Source organism: Vitis vinifera, chromosome 7, assembly GCF_030704535.1.
Source record: "Vitis vinifera cultivar Pinot Noir 40024 chromosome 7, ASM3070453v1".
In the NCBI taxonomy this organism is placed as follows: domain Eukaryota; kingdom Viridiplantae; phylum Streptophyta; class Magnoliopsida; order Vitales; family Vitaceae; genus Vitis; species Vitis vinifera.
The window spans coordinates 26,751,963-26,774,427 of record NC_081811.1 but is presented as its reverse complement, the minus strand read 5'-3'; the positions used below and the strand labels follow the sequence as shown (position 1 = coordinate 26,774,427).

The 22,465-nt window shown below is 39.1% G+C and overlaps 4 protein-coding genes across 4 annotated transcripts; all 4 read right to left on the bottom strand.

Moving 5' to 3' along the window:
- Positions 1–289: 289 nt before the first annotated feature.
- LOC100854166 (probable receptor-like protein kinase At2g23200) lies at positions 290–2,538 on the bottom strand. Its single transcript, XM_059738676.1, is given in 3 exon segments — positions 290–1,380; positions 1,383–1,970; positions 1,973–2,538. Coding segments are annotated over 3 exon segments (1,707 nt in total). The 5' UTR covers positions 2,226–2,538; the 3' UTR covers positions 290–514.
- A 100-nt stretch (positions 2,539–2,638) lies between these two features.
- LOC109121455 (probable receptor-like protein kinase At2g23200) lies at positions 2,639–5,578 on the bottom strand. The gene has a single exon (XM_019218715.2). The coding sequence runs from the start codon at positions 5,388–5,390 to the stop codon at positions 2,871–2,873; it is 2,520 nt and encodes an 839-aa protein (XP_019074260.2). The 5' UTR covers positions 5,391–5,578; the 3' UTR covers positions 2,639–2,870.
- Positions 5,579–10,968: 5,390 nt separating this feature from the next.
- On the bottom strand, positions 10,969–14,930 carry LOC100242323 (probable receptor-like protein kinase At5g24010). The gene has a single exon (XM_002278659.4). It carries the CDS (start codon positions 13,727–13,729, stop codon positions 11,201–11,203), a length of 2,529 nt encoding a protein of 842 aa, XP_002278695.1. The 5' UTR covers positions 13,730–14,930; the 3' UTR covers positions 10,969–11,200.
- A 3,823-nt stretch (positions 14,931–18,753) lies between these two features.
- On the bottom strand, positions 18,754–21,780 carry LOC100264612 (probable receptor-like protein kinase At5g24010). Its single transcript, XM_002278677.4, has one exon. It carries the CDS (start codon positions 21,424–21,426, stop codon positions 18,934–18,936), a length of 2,493 nt encoding a protein of 830 aa, XP_002278713.1. The 5' UTR covers positions 21,427–21,780; the 3' UTR covers positions 18,754–18,933.
- Between the last annotated feature and the right edge of the window lie 685 nt (positions 21,781–22,465).

The following is a 22,465-nucleotide window of genomic DNA, read 5'->3' as shown; positions in this document are numbered from 1 at the left end:
TAGTGCAGGAGTAAAAGTTGGGTTGCCAACAGACCCGTGCCCAACCTCCATTGGCCTATTGACTGGAGGGAGCGTAGAGGAAGGGAAATGGAAATTCAAAAGCTTGCAACCATCCTAAGAAGGATTCCTCAGGTACATAATACATTATGAGGATTGAGCACACTGCATCGTTTTTATTAGCTTCCTGCATTTCCGGGGCATGATTCTCACATTCTTCTGAATATATAGAACAGAAGCAGCGATATTCATGTAATTTGAATGAATTAATCAACAAGAGAAGCAGGGGAAGAGTTTCTAATGGGGTAGAGATTTATTAATCGAATTTCTCATAAACTGAAATTTATTTGACACAAGCTAATTTGCCAAATTATCCAGGCTAATATACTAGTCCCTTGAGCCCATTAGAAACAACATATTAAGCAATTGACAAACTAAGTCACTGATCCCACTCCGGCAACAGTGTTTGGAAGCTGAACAAACATGAATTCATAACCTTGCCTCAAAGACACTGAAATTATCTGCCATCGGCAATCCTCAACTGGGAGAAAACTTCGCTTTCTGTTGTCTCTGAACTGCCGACCCTTCTTTTAGGCCCATGGATGTCTGAAATTGAAAAGCTATATGAAGGATAATGCTGAATGGTAGCCAATGGAAATGTGGAAGCAGCATCGTTTGTGCTGTCCTCTAATGGCTCCCTCTGCATTGCAGTTTGTTGAAGTTGAAAAGCATACTCCAAGTCCCACATCACATCACCCATAGTAGGCCTATCCGTGCCATCTTCCTTCAAACATTTTTCTGCTGTTTCACCAAATTTTCTTAGTGAGTTGAGATTGACTTTACCCACGAGCAAAGGATCAATAACCTGTTCAAGTAATCCTTTCTTCTGCCAAACCATCACCCATTCAGCTAGGTTCATTTGCTCCCTTGGAAGTGAGGGATTGATAGCTGGTCTGGCACATAGCACTTCCAGAAGAACCACACCAAAAGAGTAAACATCGGATTTGTCTGTCAACTGTTGGGTCCTGAAGTACTCCGGATCGAGATATCCAAAGGTGCCTTTGACAGCTGTGCTGACATGGGTTTGATGAGGAAGACCTGATCTTGATAATCCAAAATCAGCAACTTTAGAAACAAAGTTGTCATCAAGCAAGATGTTTGTGGACTTACTATCACGGTGAATGATTCCGCCTTCTGAACCTGTGTGGAGGTAGTGAAGTCCCCTTGCTGCACCAATGCAAATTTCCAGCCTTTGCTTCCAAGATAAACACGGCAAATCTGAACCATACAGATGATTTCTTAGAGTCCCTTCCTGCATAAATTCATAAACCAGGATCATTTCATTCATTTCGTCACAATATCGAATCAAGGAAACCAGGTGGCATGGCGAATTTTGGATAACACCAATATCTCAGTCTGGAATTCAGGCAGGCCTTGGCCATGTCCTGGCTGACTTCTCTTCACTGCCACTTTCATGCCATTCCTGAGAGTTCCTGGGTACACTTTGCCAAATCCACCCTTACCAACCAGCAACTTGCGGCTGAAGTTGTTTGTTGCAGACTGAATTTCTGCAAATGGTATTTTTAATCCCAGATTTAAATGAGGAACAGGGGAGCCATGGATGGTTGCCTCATACACCCTGCTGTGGGAACTCAATCCCCCATCAACAGTAACTGGCAACCAGTGTGAAGCTTCAGCAGGCTTTTCCTTCCTGCATTTTAATCGCAACGAGAGCACAATTATCACAATGCAGACGAGAGCCAAACCTCCTACAACTAAACCAATCAGGAGAGGTGTAGTTTTCTTCTTAGACTCATTTTCCATAGAAACCCAACCCAATTCCTCCATGATTTCCATAATCTCCAGGCCATTGAGGAAGGAATTGTTAACTGGAGAATCAATCTGAGGCCCTATACTGACATTGAGAAATCCAGAATCATCTGAAACAACTAAAAGATCAAGGAAAAAAGGCCAAAGGGGATATTGTCTATTTTCAGACTGAAGAAGCTATAAATATAGAGATTGAGCCATGGATTAAATGACCCAGAGTTGCTAATAAAGTCGCAGAAGTGAACCCGAAGAAAGTACCTAGCATTCTTGGACACATCAAAACCCCAACTGATGTTGAAAAATTGCAACGGATCACTGTCACTTTTATTCATTTCTTTGGCACTCATATAAACAAGAGGTGGGGCAATATAACGAGTACTGTCGTTATATCCACTCATTTGCTGGTAGCTAGTCTCCGTAGGGACAGATTGATTTCTTGCAGCGCTCTTATTAAAAAAATAAGTGTTGGGACGTCATTTGTTTGTTTGGCCCTGGTGCCTAGGCTTGAGCCTGCGCGGCGCCCAGAGTGGCCTCCCCAGGATTCGAACTCAAGACCAAGCCTTAAGGTGCTTGAGGAAGCCCTCCTGGTACCATCTGCGTAGAGGAAGGGAAATGGAAATTCAAAAGCTTGCAACCATCCTAAGAAGGATTCCTCAGGTACATAATACATTATGAGGATTGAGCACACTGCATCATTTTTATTAGCTTCCTGCATTTCTGGGGCATGATTCTCACATTCTTCTGAATATAGAGAACAGAAGCATTAATGTTCGTATAATTTGAATGAATTAATCAACAAGAGAAGCAGGGGTAGAGTTTCTAATGGGGTAGATATTTATTAGTCCAATTTCTCCTAAAACTGAAATTTATTTGACACAAGCTAATCTGCCAACTTATCAAGGCTAATATACTAGTCCCTTGAGCTCATTAGAAACAACGACATCTTAAGCAATTCACAAACTAAATCACTGATTCCACTCCGACAACAGTGTGTGAAAGCTGAACAAACATGAACTCATAACCTTGCCTCAAAGACAATGAAATTATCTGCCATCGTCAATCCTCAACTGGGAGAAAACTTCGCTTTCTGTTGTCTCTGAACTGCCGTCCCTCCTTTGGGGCCCATGGATGTCTGAAATTGAAAAGCTATATGAAGGATAACGCTGAATGGTAGGCAATGGAAATGTGGAAGCAGCATCGTTTGTGCTGTCCTCTAATGGCTCCCTCTGCATTGCAGTTTGTTGAAGTTGAAAAGCATACTCCAAGTCCCACATCACATCACCCATAGTAGGCCTATCCGTGCCATCCTCCTTCAAACATTTCTCTACTGTTTCACCAAATTTTCTTAGTGAGTTGAGATTGACTTTACCCACGAGCAAAGGATCAATAACCTGTTCAAGTAATCCTTTCTTCTGCCAAACCATCACCCATTCAGCTAGGTTCATTTGCTCCCTTGGAAGTGAGGGATTGATAGCTGGTCTGGCACATAGCACTTCCAGAAGAACCACACCAAAAGAGTAAACATCGGACTTGTCTGTCAACTGTTGGGTCCTGAAGTACTCTGGATCAAGATATCCAAAGGTGCCTTTTACAGCTGTGCTGACATGGGTTTGATGAGGAAGACCTGATCTTGATAATCCAAAATCAGCAACTTTAGCAACAAAGTTGTCATCAAGCAAGATGTTTGTGGACTTAATATCACGGTGAATGATTCCCCCTTCTGAACTTGTATGGAGGTAGTGAAGTCCCCTTGCTGCACCAATGCAAATTTCCAGCCTTTGCTTCCAAGATAAACACGGCAAATCTGAATCATAAAGATGACTTCTCAGAGTCCCCTTCTGCATAAATTCATAAACCAGGATCATTTCATTCCTTTCGTCACAATATCCAATCAGGGAAACCAGGTGGCGATGGCGAATTTTGGATAACACCAATATCTCAGTCTGGAATTCAGGCAGGCCTTGGCCATGTCCTGGCTGACTTCTCTTCACTGCCACTTTCATGCCATTCCTGAGAGTTCCTTGGTACACTTTGCCAAATCCACCCTTTCCAACCAGCAACTTGCTGCTGAAGTTGTTTGTTGCAGATTGAATTTCAGCCAAAGGCATTTTTAATCCCAGATTTAAATAAGGAACAGGGGAGCCATGGATGGTTGCCTCATACACCCTGCTGTGGGAACTCAATCCCCCATCAACAGTAACTGGCAACCAGTGTGAAGCTTCAGCAGGCTTTTCCTTCCTGCATTTTGATCGCAACAAGAGCACAACTATCACAATGCAGACGAGAGCCAAACCTCCGACAACTAAACCAACTAGGAGAGGAGTAGTTTTCTTCTTAGACTCATTTTCCATAGAAACCCAACCCAATTCCTCCATGATTTCCATAATCTCCAGGCCATTGAGGAAGGAATTGTTAACTGGAGAATCAATCTGAGGCCCTATACTGACATTGAGAAATCCAGAATCATCTGAAACAACTAAAAGATCAAGGAAAAAAGGAGCTCCCAAGGGGATATTGTCTATTTTCCGACTGAAGAAGCTATAAATATAGAGATTGAGCCATGGATTAAATGACCCAGAGTTGCTAATAAAGTCGCAGAAGTGAACCCGAAGAAGGTGCCTAGCATTCTTGGACACATCAAAACCCCAACTGATGTTGAAAAATTGCAACGGATCACTGTCACTTTTATTCATTTCTTTGGCACTCATATAAACAAGAGGTGGGGCAATATAACGAGTACTGTCGTTATAACCACTCAAGATTCGCTGGTAGCTAGTCTCTGTAGAGGCAGATCGATTTCTTGCAGCGCTCTTATTAAAAAGATAAGGGTCATCTGGAACCCATTTTCTCCATAGAGTATCAGAATCGGGTTCGATATCACTGCCCCCAACATTGATCCTGTGAACTTTTTGCAGAACTCGAGAGGATATACCCTTGTAGCTACTATTGTTACTTCCTGCTGGAGTAACTAGTAGAGCAGAATCAGGTATGAAGCTATCAGGAGCAATAAAGACTTCTATAGCATTTACAAATGCAAAGGACGACTGTTGAGACGGTTCAAATTTCACCATGAATTTGCTGATATTAATGGTGAGTAAGAATTCCTTTATGAGAGGAAGATTGCTGGTGTCTTGCACAGTGAAATTATGAAGCAACAGGGGTAACCCAGAAACCGAAACATCGAAAAGAGCAGTGAAGAGATCGGTTGGGGAGGAAAAGGGGAAGAAATGGAGGCGTACCAAGTAAATGCCGATTTGGTCGATGTCAAACTCATATGAGGATGGGCTTCTGAAAAGTCTCGCTGTTCGATAGAGTTGAGATGTAGCCGGAGAAGGGCTGCTGTCTTCAACAGCCTCCTGCTTGGGAGATAAGGTGAAGGAGTCAGAACTCTCGTCCCCGACGAAGGTCCTCGTGGTATTGCTGATAGTGGAGCTTGACCCACAGTTGATGAAGTACTTACTTGGAAGAGTGTAATCCGAAGAAATACATTGAAGGGATAAGAGAAGCAGGAGGAGAAGATGTAACAGCTGAACAAAGATTTCATGTGCGTGAAACTTCTCCATGATCAGGCTGAGGAAGTATCCGATTTCTGCTTATTTTTCAGTTTGAATCTAATTCTCACCATTCATTATCCACCCAGAGGAGGAGGACAAGTCATTGACTTTGGCGTTGAAACATCTGGCCTTGCATTTAATATTGGGGTTTTAATAATGGGTGGTTGGATTCAAAGGGATGCCTTCGGCGCCTTTAACTGCATGGGGCAACAAAGTCACGTGAAACCGACTTCAAGAAACTCCTCGATAGGTACTGTGGGTTTAGGATAAGCTTTGAAACTGTCCCAAAACTTTGGCCTTTTTTAAGAGCAAAAACATTAATTTAATGTAGCTTGAATGAATTCCGCTAATAATAAAGAGAGTAATAAACAAGAGAAGCAGGACCATGGAAGAGATTTACCACATTTTATCATTGTTAATCTGAAAAAAAATGGATTAATGTTGAATGACATGTCCTAGGAGCTGCTGACATGGAGCTGAGTACAATGAAGTGGAAGTAGTCAAAATAAGTTAGTCATGTTGAAGATTTACCTATTCCTTAGGAAGTATTTGTTGGTTTGTTTCTATTCTTTAGGAAGTATTTATAGGTAGCAGGTTTGTTGCTATGTTTTTCTGTTTTAAGCTAGCTGTATAAATAAGTGCTTTGAAGTTTAATAAAATATAACTTCAGATTCCTCAACATTCTATTGCTTCTTGAGAGTTTCTACCCTTTGTTTCTATCAAAACCTACAAATTGGTATCAGAGCCCTGTTTTTGAGTAACTTGTGAGGTGAGTGAGCCTATACACCACCATCTACCCTATCCAAAACAATATCCAGAATGACCTTAGAAGCTTCACTGAATGCATTAGCACCTCCAGTGTTTGATGGAATAAATTATCAAGTGTGGGCTGTCGGTATGGAAGCCTACCTTGATGCTAATGATCTGTGGGAAGCTGTTAGTGAGGAATATGAAGTTCCTCCCCTGTTTGACAATCCAACTATGGCTCAGATAAAACTACGCAATGAGAGGAGGCAAAGGAAATCAAAGGCAAAAGCTAGTCTATTTGTAGCTGTCTCATTTACAATTTTCACCAGAATCATGACACTGAAGATAACAAATGAAATATGGAACTTCCTGAAGAAGGAATATGAAGGAAATGAACGAGTCAAAGGTATGCAAGTGCTGAACCTGATTAGAGAGTTTGAGATGCAAAGGATGAAAGAATCAGAAACAATCAAGGATTACTCAGACAGGCTTCTTAGTATTGTTAACAAAGTAAGACTTCTTGGTACTGACTTTTCTGATTCTAGAATAGTTCAGAAAATTTTTATAACAGTTCCTGAAAAGTTTGAGACTATAATATCATCTCTAGAAAACTCAAAAGATGTGTCAAGTATCATCTTGGCAGAGCTGTTGAATGCATTATAAGCTCAAGAACAAAGGAGGCTTATGAGACAAGAAGGATCTGTGGAGGGTGCATTTCAGGCCATATCTCAGTATAAGAAAGAGATGCAAAGCAACAATAACAGCAACAACAACACTCAAAAGTTTCCACCATGTCCTTACTGTAAAAAATCCAATCATCCACAAAAAAGGTGTTGGTGGAGGCCGGATGTAAAATGTCACAAGTGTGGTCAGCTAGGGCATGTGGAAAGAATTTGCAAATCTCAACGGCAGCAAGGAGAAGTCAAGGCTACTGTGGAAGAACTTCAAGATGAGCATCTGTTTATGGTATCATGCTTTGCCACTAGCAACTCCCCAGAAACTTGGCTTATAGATAGTGGTTGTACAAACCATATGACTTATGATCAAGGGCTCTTTAGGGAACTTGACAAAACTGTTACTTCCAAAGTTAGAGTTGGAAATGGAGCATATCTTGCAGTAAAAAGGCAAAGGAATAGTGGCAATTGAAGGTCACACAGGTTTGAAATTAATCTCTATGTCTTATATGTTCCTGAGATTAATCAAAATCTGTTGAGTGTTGGTCAGCTGCTGGAAAAAGGTTATAAGGTGCTGTTTGAGGACAATCACGGCATGATTGCTGATGCACAAGGCAGAGAGGTATTTATAGTCCAAATGAAAGGAAAAAACTTTGCCTTGGATTTGATGCAAGAAGAGCAGACTGCAATTCACAAAGAAGAAAGCAATACAATGCTTTGGCATAAGCGTTTGGGGCAGTTTCATCATACCGCCCTTCTCTTTATGAAGAAGAACGATCTTGGAGAAGGCTTGCTTGAATTAGAGGTGAAGCCTCCTACTTGTGTAGCCTGTCAGTACGGGAAACAAACAAGACTTCCTTTCCCACAAAACAAGGCCTGGAGAGCTACTCAGAAGTTGCAGTTAGTACACACTGATGTGGGAGGACCTCAGAGAACACCATCACTGAATGGCAGTAAGTTCTATATTGCTTTCATTGATGATCACACAAGAATGTGCTGGATTTATTTCATGAAATTTAAATATGAAGTTGCTGACATCTTCTGGAAGTTTAAAGCTTGGGCTAAAAATCAAAGTAAATGTAAAATGCAAGTGATCAGGTCTGATAATGGAACTGAATACACCTCGAAGAAATTTAACAAATTTTGTGAGGATGCAGGCATTGAGCACCAACTTACAACACCTTATACCCCTCAACAGAATGGAGTCGTTGAGAGGAAAAATAGAACACTTATGGAAATGACAAGGTGTTTGCTGCATGATAAAGGGCTGCCAAAGAAATTCTAGGCTGAGGCTACACATACATCAGTCTTTCTGCTGAATAGACTGCCAACAAAAGCTTTGCAACAAAAGACTCCATTTGAAGCATGGTATGGCTATAAACCAAGGCTACAAAATTTAAAAACATTTGGTTGTCTTTGTTTCTCTTATATTCCACATGTTAAGAGAGACAAATTGGATAAGAAAGCAGAAGCTGGGATCTTTATAGGCTATAGCTCGATATCAAAGGCCTATAGAATCTACCTTCCAGAAAATAACAAAGTGATAGTTAGCAGAGATGTCAAATTCTTTGAATTAGAAAGTTGGAGTTGGGAGAATGATAAGAAGCTTGAGTTTAAAGAGAATCTTGAGTCCCAAAAGGACCTTGAGTTTCAGGAGGAGCATGACAATATTAATGATGAACCTATCAGGGGAACCGGATCACTCTCTGACATCTATTAGAGGTGCAATGTTGCTATAATAGAGCTTGCAGGGTATGAAGAAGCTGCAACTGATAAAAAATGGATGGATGCAATGAAGGAGGAGCTTAAAATGATTGAAAAAAACCAGACTTGGGAGCTAGTGGACAAACTGACACACAAAAGGGCAATTGGAGTGAAGTGGGTTTATAGAACCAAACTCAATTATGATGGTTTTATAAACAAACACAAGACAAGACTAGTTGTCAAAGGATATGCTCAGATGTTTGGGGTGGATTTCTCTGAGACTTTTGCCCCAGTTGCTAGATTGGACACTATAAGAATGTTGCTGGCTCTTGCTGCTCAAAAAGGCTGGAATATACATCAGATGGATGTCAAATCAGCCTTCTTGAATGGATACTTGGAGGAAGAAATTTTTATGGAGCAGCCTGAAGGTTTTATTGTTCAAGGAATGGAGTAGAAAGTATATTTGCTGAAAAAGGCCTTGTATGGTTTCAAAACAGGCACCAAGGGCCTGGTACAGTAGGATTGATTCACATTTGTTAGGCTTAGGCTTTACAAAAAGCCTAAGTGAATTTACTCTATACTTCAGGAAGGTTTGTGATGAAACACTTGTGGTATCCTTATACGTTGATGATCTACTTGTGACAGGAAGCAGTATGGAGCAAATTTACAATTTCAAAAAGGAAATGAAGGATGTTTTTGAGATGACTGATCTTGGGAGGATGACATTCTTTCTTGGCATGGAGGTACAACAAAAGCAGAATGAGATCTTCATATGTCAACATAAATATGCCAAGGAAATCCTGAAAAAGTTCAAGATGGAAGAGTGCAATCCAAGTGCAACTCCAATGAATCAAAATGAGAAGTTTTGCAAAAATGATGGAGCTGCAAAAGCTGATGAAAGGCTTTACAAGACCATTATCGGGTGCTTGATGTACCTAACAGCAACTAGACCAGATATTATGAATGCAGTAAGTTTACTCTCAAGGTACATGCATTGTGCTAGTGAAATTCACTTTCAAGCAACAAAAAGAATTGTTAGATATGTCAAGGGTACAATTGACTATGGTTTGAGGTTTTGTCAAGTTAAAAACTTTACTCTCCATGGTTATTCAGATAGTGATTGGGCAGGTTGTGTTGATGACATGAGAAGTACTTCAGGTTATTGTTTCAGCTTTGGTTCTGCTATTTTTTCATGGTGTTCCAAAAAGCAGGAAGTCATAGCCCAATCCACAGCAGAAGCAGAATATGTAGCTGCTGCTGCTGCTGTGAATCAGGCTCTCTGGATCAGGAAATTGATGGCTGATTTGTTTATGGAGCAAAAGGATAGCACACAAATACTCGTAGACAACCAAGCTGCAATTTCAATTGCAAATAATCCGATGTTCCATGGCAAAACAAAACATTTCAAGTTGAAACTCTATTTCCTAAGAGAGGTACAGAAGGAGGGAGAAATACAGCTGGTCCACTGCAAAACAGAAAGTCAAAATGCTGATATCTTAACCAAACCACTTCCCAAAGCTAGATATGAGTTCTTGAGGCAAAGGCTTGGAGTCTGCAGCTCCAGAAACAAGGAGGAGTGTTGAATGACATGTCCTAGGAGCTGCTGACATGGAGCTGAGTAGAATGAAGTGGAAGTAGTCAAAATAAGTTAGTTATGTGGAAGATTTACCTATTCCTTAGGAAGTATTTGTTGGTTTGTTTCTATTCTTTAGGAAGTATCTATAGGTAGTAGGTTTGTTGCTATTTTTATGTTTTTCTGTTTTAAGTTAGCGGTATAAATAAGTGCTTTGAAGTTTAATAAAATATAACTTCAGATTCCTCAACGTTCTGTTGCTTCTTGAGAGTTTCTACCCTTTGTTTCTATCAAAACCTACAATTAAGCTGGTATAAACTTTTCCAAAGAGTATAAAAGTGCTTTAAAACTTTCAAATTTTGAGATAGAGAAAACTTGCAAAACTGAGAATATGAAGCGTATCCAAATAAAAGCAGTAATTGTGCTAATGTGGAGTAATTTGGGTTTGCTAAAAACAACTATGACAATTCATGAAAGTGCTGTCTGTATAAGTTTAGAACTGTCCAAAAGAGTGTGCTGTCTTGTTCCTTTTGGTAGAGAATAGTCGAACGCTAAAGAACACATTACTGCAATTATTCATCACTGATGTCATTTTCTGGACTTGCAGTGCAGGAGTAAAAGTTGGGTTGCCAACAGAGCCGTGCCCAACCTCCATTGGCCTATTGACTGGAGGGAGCGTAGAGGAAGGGAGATGGAAATCAAATGCTTACAACCATCCTAAGAAGGATTCCTCAAGCACATAATACATTATGAGGATTGAGCACACTGCATCATTTTTATTAGCTTCCTGTATTTACGGGGCATGATTTTCACATTCTTCTGAATATAGAGAACAGAAGCATTGATATTCATGTAATTTAAATGAATTAATCAACAAGAGAAGCAGGGGTAGAGTTTCTAATGGGGTAGAGATTTATTAGTCCAATTTCTTATAAACTGAAATTTGTTTGACACACAAGCCAATCTGCCAACTTATCAAGGCTAATATACTAGTCCTTTGAGCCCATTAGAAACAACACATCTTAAGCAATTGACAAACTTTATCCCTGATTCTACACCTAAAACAGTGTGTGGAAGCTGAACAAATGTGAGCTCATAACCTTGCCTCAAGGACACTGAAGTTATCTGCCATGGGCAATCCTCAACTGGGAGAAAACTTCGCTTTCTGTTGTCTCTGAACTGCTGTCCCTCCTTTCGGGCCCATGGATGTTTGAAATTGATAAGCTATATGAAGGATAACGCTGAATGGTAGGCAATGGAAATGTGGAAGCAGCATCGTTTGTGCTGTCCTCTAATGGCTCCCTCTGCATTGCAGTTTGTTGAAGCTGAAAAGCATACTCCAAGTCCCACACCACATCACCCATAGTAGGCCTATCAGCTCCTTCTTCCTGCAAGCATTTCTCTGCCGTTTCACCAAATTTTCTTAGTGAGTTGAGATTGACTTTACCCACGAGCAAAGGATCAATAACCTGTTCAAGTAATCCTCTCTTCTGCCAAACCATCACCCATTCAGCTAGATTTACTTGCTCCGTTGGAAGTGAGGGATTGATAACTGGTCTGGCACATAGCACTTCCAGAAGAACCACACCAAAAGAGTAAACATCCGATTTGTCTGTCAACTGTTGGGTCCTGAAGTACTCTGGATCAAGATATCCAAAGGTGCCTTTTACAGCTGTGCTGACATGGGTTTGATGAGGAAGACCTGATCTTGATAATCCAAAATCAGCAACTTTAGCAACAAAGTTGTCGTCAAGCAAGATGTTTGTGGACTTAATATCACGGTGAATGATTCCCCCTTCTGAACCTGTGTGGAGGTAGTGAAGTCCCCTTGCTGCACCAATGCAAATTTCCAGCCTTTGCTTCCAAGACAAACAAGGCAAATCTGAATCATAAAGATGACTTCTCAGAGTGCCCTTCTGCATAAATTCATAAACCAGAATCATTTCATTCCTTTCGTCACAATACCCAACCAGGGAAACCAGATGGCGATGGTGAATTTTGGATAACACCAATATCTCAGTCTGGAATTCAGGCAGGCCTTGGCCATGTCCTGGCTGACTTCTCTTCACTGCCACTTTCATGCCATTCCTGAGAGTTCCTTGGTAGACTTTGCCAAATCCACCCTTGCCTACCAGCAGCTTGCTGCTGAAGTTTTTTGTTGCTGACCGAACTTCCGCAAAAGGTATCTTTAATCCCAGATTTAAATATGGAACAGGGGAGCTATGATTGGTTGCCTCATGTAGCCTGCCGTGGGAACTCAGTCCCCTATCAACAGTAATTGGCAACCAATCCGTAGCTTGAGTAGGCTTTCCCTTCCTGCATTTTGATTGCAACAAGAGCACAACTACCACAAGGCAGACAAGAGCCAAACCTCCAACAACTGAACCAACTAGGAGAGGAATATATTTCTTCTTAGATTCATTTTCGATTGAAACCCAACCCAATTCCTGCATGATTTCCATAATCTCCAGGCCATTGAGAAAGGAATTGTTTACTGGAGAATCCCTATGAGGCCCTATACTGATATTAAGAAGTCCGGAATTATCTGAAACAACTACAAAATCAAGGTAAAAAGGGGCTGCCAAGGTGATAATCTTTATGTTCCGACTGAAGATGCTATTGATATAGAGATTGATCCATGGACTTAGTGATAGCGAGGCACTAGTGATGTCGCAGAAGTGAACCCGAAGAAGGTGTGTAGCATTCTTAGTCACATTAAAACCCCAACTGATGTTGAAGGATTGCAACTGGTCTCCCTCATTTGTATTCATTTCTTTGGCAGTCAAATAAACATTCTCCGGGGCAATATATCTATCGCTGTTATTATATTCACTCTGGCCTTCCTGGTACTCAATCGGCTGATCATAAGATTTATTTCTTGCAGTGCTCCTATTGAAAAGAAAAGTGTCATCTGGAACCCAGTTTCTCCATAGAGTATCTGAACCGGGTTCAATTTCACTTCCCCCAACATTGACCCTGTGAATTTTTTGGAGAACCCGAGATAACAGACCCTTGTAACTACTACTTTTACTTCCTTTTCGGGTAACTAGTAGAGCAGAATCAGGGATAAAGCTATCAGGAGCAATGAAGACTTCTATTGCATTTACAAATGCGAAGGACGACTCTTGAGAAGGTTCAAATTTCACAGTGAATTTGCTGATATTAATTGTGAGTAAGAATTCCTTTATCAGAGGAAGGTTGCTGGTGTTTTGCACAGAGAAATTCTGAAGCAACCCGGGTAGCCCAGAAACCGAAACATCGAAAAGAGCAGTCGAGAGATCAGTTGGGGAAGAAAAGGGGAAGAAATGGAGGCGTACCAAATAAGTGCCATTTTGGTCGATGTGAAACACATATGAAGACGACCCTTTGAAAATCCTAGCTGTTTGATAGAGTTGAGATGTAGTCGGAGAAGGGCTGCTGTCTACAACAGGGTCGTCCCGCTTCGGAGATAAGGTGAAAGAGGAGTCAGAACTCACGTCCCCAACGAAGGTCCTGCCAGTATGGTTGGTATTGTTCTGTGACCCACAGTTGATGAAGTACTTACTTGGAGGAGTGTAAGATAAAGAAAGAGATTGAAGGGATAAGAGTTGGAGGGGGAGAAGAAGATGTAGCAGGCGGACAATGACTCCATGGCTCTGAAACTTGTCCATGTCTGAACCTGAGGGATAGCTCTAGTTTTGGATGTTTTCAAGTGGTGGCAAATGCCTCTTCATACATTAGCTCTCAGTGGTCTCAATGCACCATGCTGTTGACTTGGAGTTGGAATACTTGGTGGGTGGTTTGAGTGGACACTCCATCTTCTATGAGCAGCACATGGTGCATTCTTACAGTGGCCATTACAAGCATTTTGGGAGCCAGGAACTAAATTGTCCAAAGAAAACACTAATTTTGTTTCACTAGGATGTAAAAACCTTTGAAAAATGAATCCAAGGTTTTCTGGAGATCAGACCAACAAATGCTCTTTCCAAAAATCCAATAAAAGAGAAAAAAGAAAAAAAAAAAAAAGAAAAAAAAAAGGAAAAAAGAAAAAAAAAAAGGCTTTGTGCCCTCGTGTTAGCTCGTCCAAGCCTTGCCCTTACCTTAAGCGTGTCCCTCCGGTGTGTTTCCAAGTCATTTCCATTCATATAGGATGAAACATCACATATCCTTGGAAGGCCCCATAATTTCCCGAAATTCGTCACTAAGTCTAGAAAAATATTTTCCGCATTTAGAGTGTCTCTTCAAAAGGGAAAATCCAAAACCATCAGAAATTCCCAAACATTTTTTAGTCGAGCCAGCCACACACAAGGCCCCATCTGCCATGTCGCGTGTTGTGCTACATGCCATGCTATGTGTCATGATGCTATGCCATGCCTACGCCATATGTTGTGGTAGGAGATATTATGCTTTTGAAGCTAACTGATGTTCTCTACCCCCACCAAATCTCTCATAGTGGGGAGAAGGCATGCTTGCTTTCATGCCTGCGGGCCACAAGAGGGCAAGGTGCCAATACACGTGCCTATGCTTGGTATTAAGAGTAGTGGACGGTGTTAACGGGTTCCAAAAATGTAATTCAGGTATGAAAAACGTAATCATGGTACTAATGATGTGACAAGGGTATAAAAATATGATAATGGTAAAAAAAAAAAACCAAGGATGGTATAAAAAATATAATTGAAGCTATAATATATCGATCAAGGTATGTCAAATAATTCATGTATGAAAATGTAACTAAGATGAATGAAAAATTTGATTAGGGTATAAAAATATGAAAAAGTATAAAAAAATGTCACTAAAGCTACAAATCATATGACTAATACAATATCAAAGTTTGATTAATTTCAATTTTAATAATAACAAAACAAGATTAAAAATTAATGATTTATAATAAGATGTTTAGATAAGATGATTTCTAAAGAGATAATCACAAAATAAATCAAATAAATCAAATAAAAAAAATTAGAGAAAAAGAGAAGACTTAAAAGAGTAGATCAATGAAGACTTATTTTTTAGAATCTCTTTGTAAAGTTGTTGGTATATTATGATTATGCATTTTATTTTTACTTAAACATCTAAAATCATTTTAATGCCTAAATTAGTTTTATTCTTTTATAAATTGGATGACAAATCTTTTAAATGAAATCCACATTTGTTTAGTGCTATTCATAGTTAAAAAAGTTTTCAAAATGACAAGTAGTTCATATAATTGGATTTCCCTAAGGATTTTGTACTAAAGATGCAAAACTTGTAGAACTCATTTATGCATTTATTAATGATTTTTATAAAAATGAGATTGATTATTTGAAGGATAAAAACTCATGTTTTGACATGTATTTCATCACTAAAAAGGTTTTTTTTTTTAATCTTAAGTTTTCATATTGAAACAAATTGAGTCGGGTAAAAACTCATGTTTTGCCATATATTTCATCATTAAAAATGTTTGTTTAATCTTGAATTTTTATATTGAAATAATTCGAGTCATTAAAGGTTATTTGTATGTTAATTTTACGTATTTTATTCAATATGTTACTATTCACTCAATTGGTTATTGTTCAACTGGTTCAATAGGTTATGTTCACTTAATAAGTTCGCTCAACCAATCAAGAACTAGTCAGATCGATGATTAATTGATCGAGCTTTTGTGACTCAACGATCAATTTATCTACCTTCTACTACCCAATGACTGATAACTAGTTCGATAGATTGGCTAATCGGTTGACCCCAAACTATGCCTAACAACTAATTTGAGCTTCGTACTTCTATTTAAATGTTTCGAACTTATCGTTTTACATATGAGAGAGTTCCAAATCTTTATTAAATTTTATTTGACCCTTAAAGAATAATCTTTTTAATGCACTTTGTTTTCAAATTTGCATATCTATTTAGTGCACTTCAATCCTAGTTTCTTTGCCTTCCATTTGAATAAATATTGTAAAATAGGAATTTTTTCTTTATTTCTATATCTTATGAGAATCCTTTGAAACTATAATTAAAAAAGGGAAGAGTTTGAAAACTTTATCTTGAAAAGTTTTATTATAAAGAATGCTTGAAACCATAATCCAAGACGATGTTTAAAGCCATAAGTCCAAAATGATTGATTGAAACTATAATTTAATTGTAAAAATTTGAAGGCTTGGATTAAAAGTCTTATTAATTGAATCTTCACTTGATTAGAAGTTTAAGGAGAGTGGACGTAAATTGAATTACATCAAACTACAATAAGATTTTAAGTTTGCATTTCTCTTTTCTCTACTCTCTTTATTTATCTATAATTTCTTTTTATATTGATTTTCATTATATTATTGCTTATATTGTCTCTTACATTCTTTAAGTTTAAATCAGTAAAAATGATTATCACCGTGTTCACCTCCCTTCTAAGGTAATTACTCATGTTGGTATAACTAAAATCCTAACAACTAAGATAAGTGTTCACCTCCCTTCTAAGGTAATTACTCATGTTAGTATAACTAAAATCCTAACAACTAAGATAAGAAAATGTTACAAATATGCGGAGGATATAATTAAAGTATAGAAATGTGACTAAGAGGATATATAAAAATATGACTTTATAACAAGGAATATGACTAGAGTTTGAAAAATATAATTAAGGTATAAAAAATGTGATTAGGATATACAAAATAAAGCTCGTATACAAAAAATAAATGATTAAAATATGTAAAATAAAACTAATGTATAAAAAAATATCATCACACTAAAAATAAATGAGATAAAAAATATGAGCAAAATATAAAAAATATTATTAGGACATGAAAAAAATATAACTATGACAGATAGATAACACTAAGTTGTACATAGTGATTTATTCAATTTTATATTTAATATATAATATATATTATATTTATAATTATTTTTAATAAAAATTATAGTATTAATTAATTAATTTAATATGATAAAAAGGTACTAAAAAGGTAGTGGGTTGTTAATAGCCTATTTAAAATACAAAAAAAATATAGCAAAACATGTAAAAATTGATTACGAGCAAGGATGATAATGTAATCTAAGGTTAAAAAATATCATACCAACGTGCCAAAATGTTAGTACTCAACTATTAGGGTGCCCAACAATGGAAAAACAGCTTTTCTCTGCTTCTGTTTCTCCTCAGTACGACACCGTTTCCACATCTGCGATTCTCACTATCAAGAAAAAGGAACTGCAAGATAACAGAAGATGAGGAAGGACAGTTATACATGTATTCATGGCAGCCAAGATATTCCATGGAAATGGTTGAATTAGTTGATTCTGCTTTAATGATATTTCCTTTACTCAAGAGATGAGCCAAAGACTCACTAGTTTGAAGTCACTGAGTTGACCCTATGCTACCAACGGACACGCCATAAACTGACTTGATAGAGGAGGAGAGGAAACAAAGGCTTGTGAGAGTGAAAGTGATCCATGGAAACTGGGGAGAGTTTCTATTATTTCAGACCATCTGAGGACTGAGGATGAAATTAAGAAAGCCAATTAATAACTCTTATTTCAAAGGAGAGAGAGAATATGATTTTTTTTTTTTTTTTTACTTTATGTATACTTTAGTCATATGGGCAAAAGTTGTTGTTGCAAAAGATCAAGTGATAGTGGACAATAATTGTGCATTGCTAGAGCTGAGTCAGCTGACTAGCATTATTGAGAGAAAGCTGAACGTGAGGACTGGGAGAAGTCTTCTCTTTTTTGCTTTTCTTCTTTGGAATTAATATAAAGAAAGACTTTGTTCTTATCTTTGATTTTGGTGTTGAATAGATCCACTTCAAGTAAATACAGCTAACTGCTAAGGGTGTCCCATTCATTGACAATTCTTCCAGCCGAGCATCGCCGTGTATAAAGGGTTAGCCAACTATGCAAAATTTTGAAAATGAAAAAGGACTCGGCCCAGCAAATTCTCTCTCACCGAGCAGGAAAATGAGATAATTTGAAATTGCTTCATATATATCTTGATGTTGTAGTATGTGGCTCATATTCGAACAAAAGACATATGGAGAAAAAAAGGCAAATGCCGGAGCGAAGCGGAGCGATGACATTTGCCTTCGCTCCGGCATTTGCTATTCAAACTTGTATCTATTGTTGTGAGCGAATGATAGGTTGGGGGTGACCCCTGTACGGCTCAGGGGTATTTTATGGAACCCTAATTTGATACATAGTGAAAGTCCTCTTCCCTGTTCCTATAGATGTAGAAAATTTGCAAAACCACGTTAAATTTACGTGTTCTTTCTTTCTTGTTTTCCCTATTTTTTTACCATAAATCATGGTATGGATTCCAACACTTGATAAATCCAATAGTATGAAAACCTTGCATACGTGCTTGGAAGCTTCAATGCTGAAGCCCAGTGATAAAATTTCTCTCTGACATTTCAATAGCTTATTCGGATTTCATGTTTCAATGGAGCATAATTTTAAGTTGTACCAGAGAAAAAATGTTCAAGTTATGAGATTGAGGATATGAAGATGTAAAACTTATATCAAGTAGATAGAGATGTGTGAAAAAGTGGAGGACAACCGGGTTTTAATTCAAGATGTACTAAATAGAAGAGACGAGAAAGTATGAGATGTTTTAGAGCTCCACAGTGATATCTGATTTGTGCTCTCACATTAATATGTTGGCATTGAGCTTCTGTTAGCACAACACCTACCAGTATTCCTTAAATCTCATATGAGCTAATGATTAACAGAAGGAAGAAACTTGTAATTAAGAGCATAGCAAGTTAATGCTAGCTTTTACGAAGGCTATTATTAGGGTTTCTGAATGGATTTGCAAACAGATTAAAAGTGAACATAGCATATCAACAAGGAAACCAAACCAAACAGTACACAGAACCTATAGAAAGTAAAGCCACACAAGTGGTTCTCAAACCAGTTCAAATTATCTGCCACCACCCATCCTCAATTGGGAGAATACTTCACTTGCATTTGGTTCTGACCGATCATCTTCCACAAATGGCAAGCTATTAGAAGGCAGACGCTGAACAGCTGGCAGTGGCAACTCCAGTGAAGCATCTGTTACGCTGTCATAGTACTTTTCTCTCTGCATTATAACCTGTTGGAGCTGAAGTGAATATTCTAAGTCCCACAAAACATCGCGCATAGAAGGCCTATCAGCACCAGTCTCTCTCAAACACTTCTCAACTACTTCACCAAATTTCCGCAATGAGCTTGGATTGATTTTACCCGCAAGAAAAGGATCAACAATTTTTTCCAGCTGTCCTTTGTTTTTCCATGACATCCCCCATTCAGCTAAGTTCATTTCCTCCCTGGGAAGCGAGTTGTCGAGGGCCGGTCTAGCACAAAGCACTTCCAGGAGAACGACTCCAAAGGAATATATATCGGATTTTTCTGTTAACTGCAAGCATCTGAAGTATTCTGGATCAAGGTAACCGAAGCTACCTTTTACATCAGTGGTGCAATGAGACTGATCAGGAAGACCTGACTTCGAGAGACCGAAATCAGCAACTTTGGCAACATAATACTCATCAAGCAAGATGTTTGTCGACTTGACATCGCGGTGAATGATTCCCCCGTCTGAACCAGTATGAAGGTAATCAAGGCCCCGTGCTGAACCTATGCAAATTTCAAGCCTTTGGTTCCAGGAAAGCTCAGAGAGGGAAGTCGATTTCTGGGTGTCCCCGTTTGAACCATATAGATGATCTCTTAGGGTCCCCTTTTCCATGAATTCATAAACCAGTATCATCTCAAACCTTTCGTCACAATAACCAATCAGGGAAACCAGATGGCGGTGGCGAATTCTGGATAAGATTATGATTTCAGTTTGGAATTCTGAGAAGCCCTGCCCATTTCCTGGCTCACTTCGTTTGATAGCCACCTTCGTACCATTCCGAAGAGTTCCTTGGTAAACTTTCCCGAACCCACCCTCACCAATCATCAATTTTGCGTCGAAGTTATTGGTCGCATGGAGAATTTCAGAAAAGGGTATTTTTAGCCCCAGGTTCAGACCAGAAACAGAGGAGACATCAACGGTTTTATCAGTTGTCCTGCTGAAAGATCCCCTTCCATAATAAGGAACAGTCCAATCCACGATTTCAACATGCTTTGCTTTCCTGCATTTCCAACCCCATAAGATCACACCCAACAGAACCAAGACAGAAGCCACTCCTCCAACAACTGAACTAACTACAACAAACGTGAGTGTCTTCTTCGGCTTGTTTGCTACAGGGACTAAACTGGATCCTTTGGTCAACTCCATAATCTCCAGCCCATTCAGAAAGGCAGTTCCGTTCGATGATCCCTGGCTAGGACCAATACTGATATTCATATATCCAGAATCGTCAGAATCAACAACATAATCGACGTAAAAGGGAGCTGCCAACTGGCCCATTATGTCGTATGGATTGATCTTATCACTGAACTGGCTATAGATATAGAAATTGAACGTAAGAAGACCAAGGGACGGACTAATTATATCACAAAAATGGGCCCTGACAAAGTAGGTAGAATTCTTGTTCACATTGAAATTCCATGTCACATTGAAATTATTTAATACCCTGCTTTGATCTATATTCATTTCTTTGGCAGTCTTGTAGACATAATCTGGGGCAGAATAAGGAGTAGCTCCCTGTTCTTGGTACTTAGGCCTATCACTGTAGAACGTACTGTTTTTCGCAGAATCTGGGAAATATAGATAAGCATCATCTGGTATCCAACTTCTCCAGAGTGTATCATTCTCAGGAGTGATAGTGACACCTCCAACGTTGATCCTATGGATTGTATGTAAAGCATGAGATTCCAAACCTTTGTAAGGATCGCCATGTCCTGCAGGAGTAACATAATAAATTCCATCTGAAATGAAATTTTCAGGGGCATGGAAGGCTTCTATGGCATTTACAAAACCAAAAGATGATCCTTGAGGTGTGAAGTCGATTTTGAATTTTCCCACCTCCACTGGAACTGCGAATTCCTTTATCACAGGAGAGTTACTACTGTTTCCCACGCTGAAATCCGACAGCAGTAAAAACCCAGAAGCCGAAACTCTGAAGAGAGCATCGGAAAGATCTGAAAAAGGGTAGAAATGAAAGCGCACCACGTATGTGCCGTTCTCGGTGGTCCGGAACTCATAGGAAGATTGATGTCTGAAAATCCTAGCAGTTCGGTAGAGGGGAGATGCAGCTGTTGATGGGCTGTCATCCTTTACCGTACGGCTTATTCCGACGGAGAAGGAGGAGGCGGAGCCGGGGTTCACATCTCCAACAAAGTTCCGGCCATTGACGATGGTGTTAGAGCTTGAACCACAGCTGATGAAGTACTCATCAGGCAGAGTGTAATCTGATGCGAGGAGCAGATGAGAAGAGAAGTGGATGAGGAGCAGGGGAAAAAGAAAGCTGTAGTGGTGAAGCTTCTCCATGGGAGTCAATTGGAATCGCCACTTTTCTCGGTGGGAGAAAAACTTATCAGCAACTGAGAATAGGGGAAGCCAACCATCAGACACTCGGGGAATCCAATTATTGGAATATTGGAATGTGAGGGCAAGACATTGACTTGGTGTTGACTTGTATGCGTCTTCCAATTTAACTGACAATACACGGTACTTGATATTGCCAAGGACGCGTAATCTCTCGTGAAGCTTTAATGAGTGATTTTTTACTTCCAGGAAAAAAAGAAAAAAAGAAAAAGAAAAAGCAGAATCAGATCATGTGGTGAACGTCGGACACTATCTTTAAGAGAGTAAGGATCCACCGTTCAATAAAAATCTTGATGAATTGAACTGGAACTGTAATCGGCAATATTAATATATACCGTCAAACAAAGAATGCGAGAGTACACCAATTTACTCCTAGAAAGATTCAATGGAAATTTTTGGGGTTGCAGCATAATTTGATCTCACGCCCAATAATTTAAATGGAGAAAACGAGTTTGGACCATGTGACCTCACTTTTTCCACTCGATCCTTTTGTTAATGGCTCGTGCCCATAGTCCAAGTTTGGACATTGGTCCGGCCACAACCCAATTTTGGGCTGTCTAGTTAGGTCCAGTATAAACAGGACAACCCAGCTCATCCATGGATAGGCATGAAGACCTAGGGCCAAGCCAAGTTCTAAGCTTGGGTTGGATCCCGGGTCAGGCCACCTTTATCGTGGTCTAGCTGGGTTTTGGGTGGGCTGGAGTTTTAGGGTTTGCTTGAGACTGTTCTTGAAAACTTTAGTCTTCAAATCTTCGAGTTGGAGATGTAATAAAAAAGCCCCGAGTGGGAGAGCTTTTTAATTATTAAAAATAACATTGAAGGTTAAATGTAATTTTTAATGGTGTCTAAATAGGACCCTTTAATAATGAGATTTATGTTTCTCAACATTATGTAATACGCCGGGGAACTTTTACTCAAAATTTTCGTGGGTGGAATTGGGCTTAGTTACTGGCCGGTTTTGGATTTGGACCCCAAAATTTTA

Bases quoted from the DNA above. Each gene is read 5' to 3' on its own strand.
- LOC109121455 (XM_019218715.2), bottom strand. From the start codon at position 5,390: ATGGAGAAGTTTCACGCACATGAAATCTTTGTTCAGCTGTTACATCTT.
- LOC100242323 (XM_002278659.4), bottom strand. From the start codon at position 13,729: ATGGACAAGTTTCAGAGCCATGGAGTCATTGTCCGCCTGCTACATCTT.
- LOC100264612 (XM_002278677.4), bottom strand. From the start codon at position 21,426: ATGGAGAAGCTTCACCACTACAGCTTTCTTTTTCCCCTGCTCCTCATC.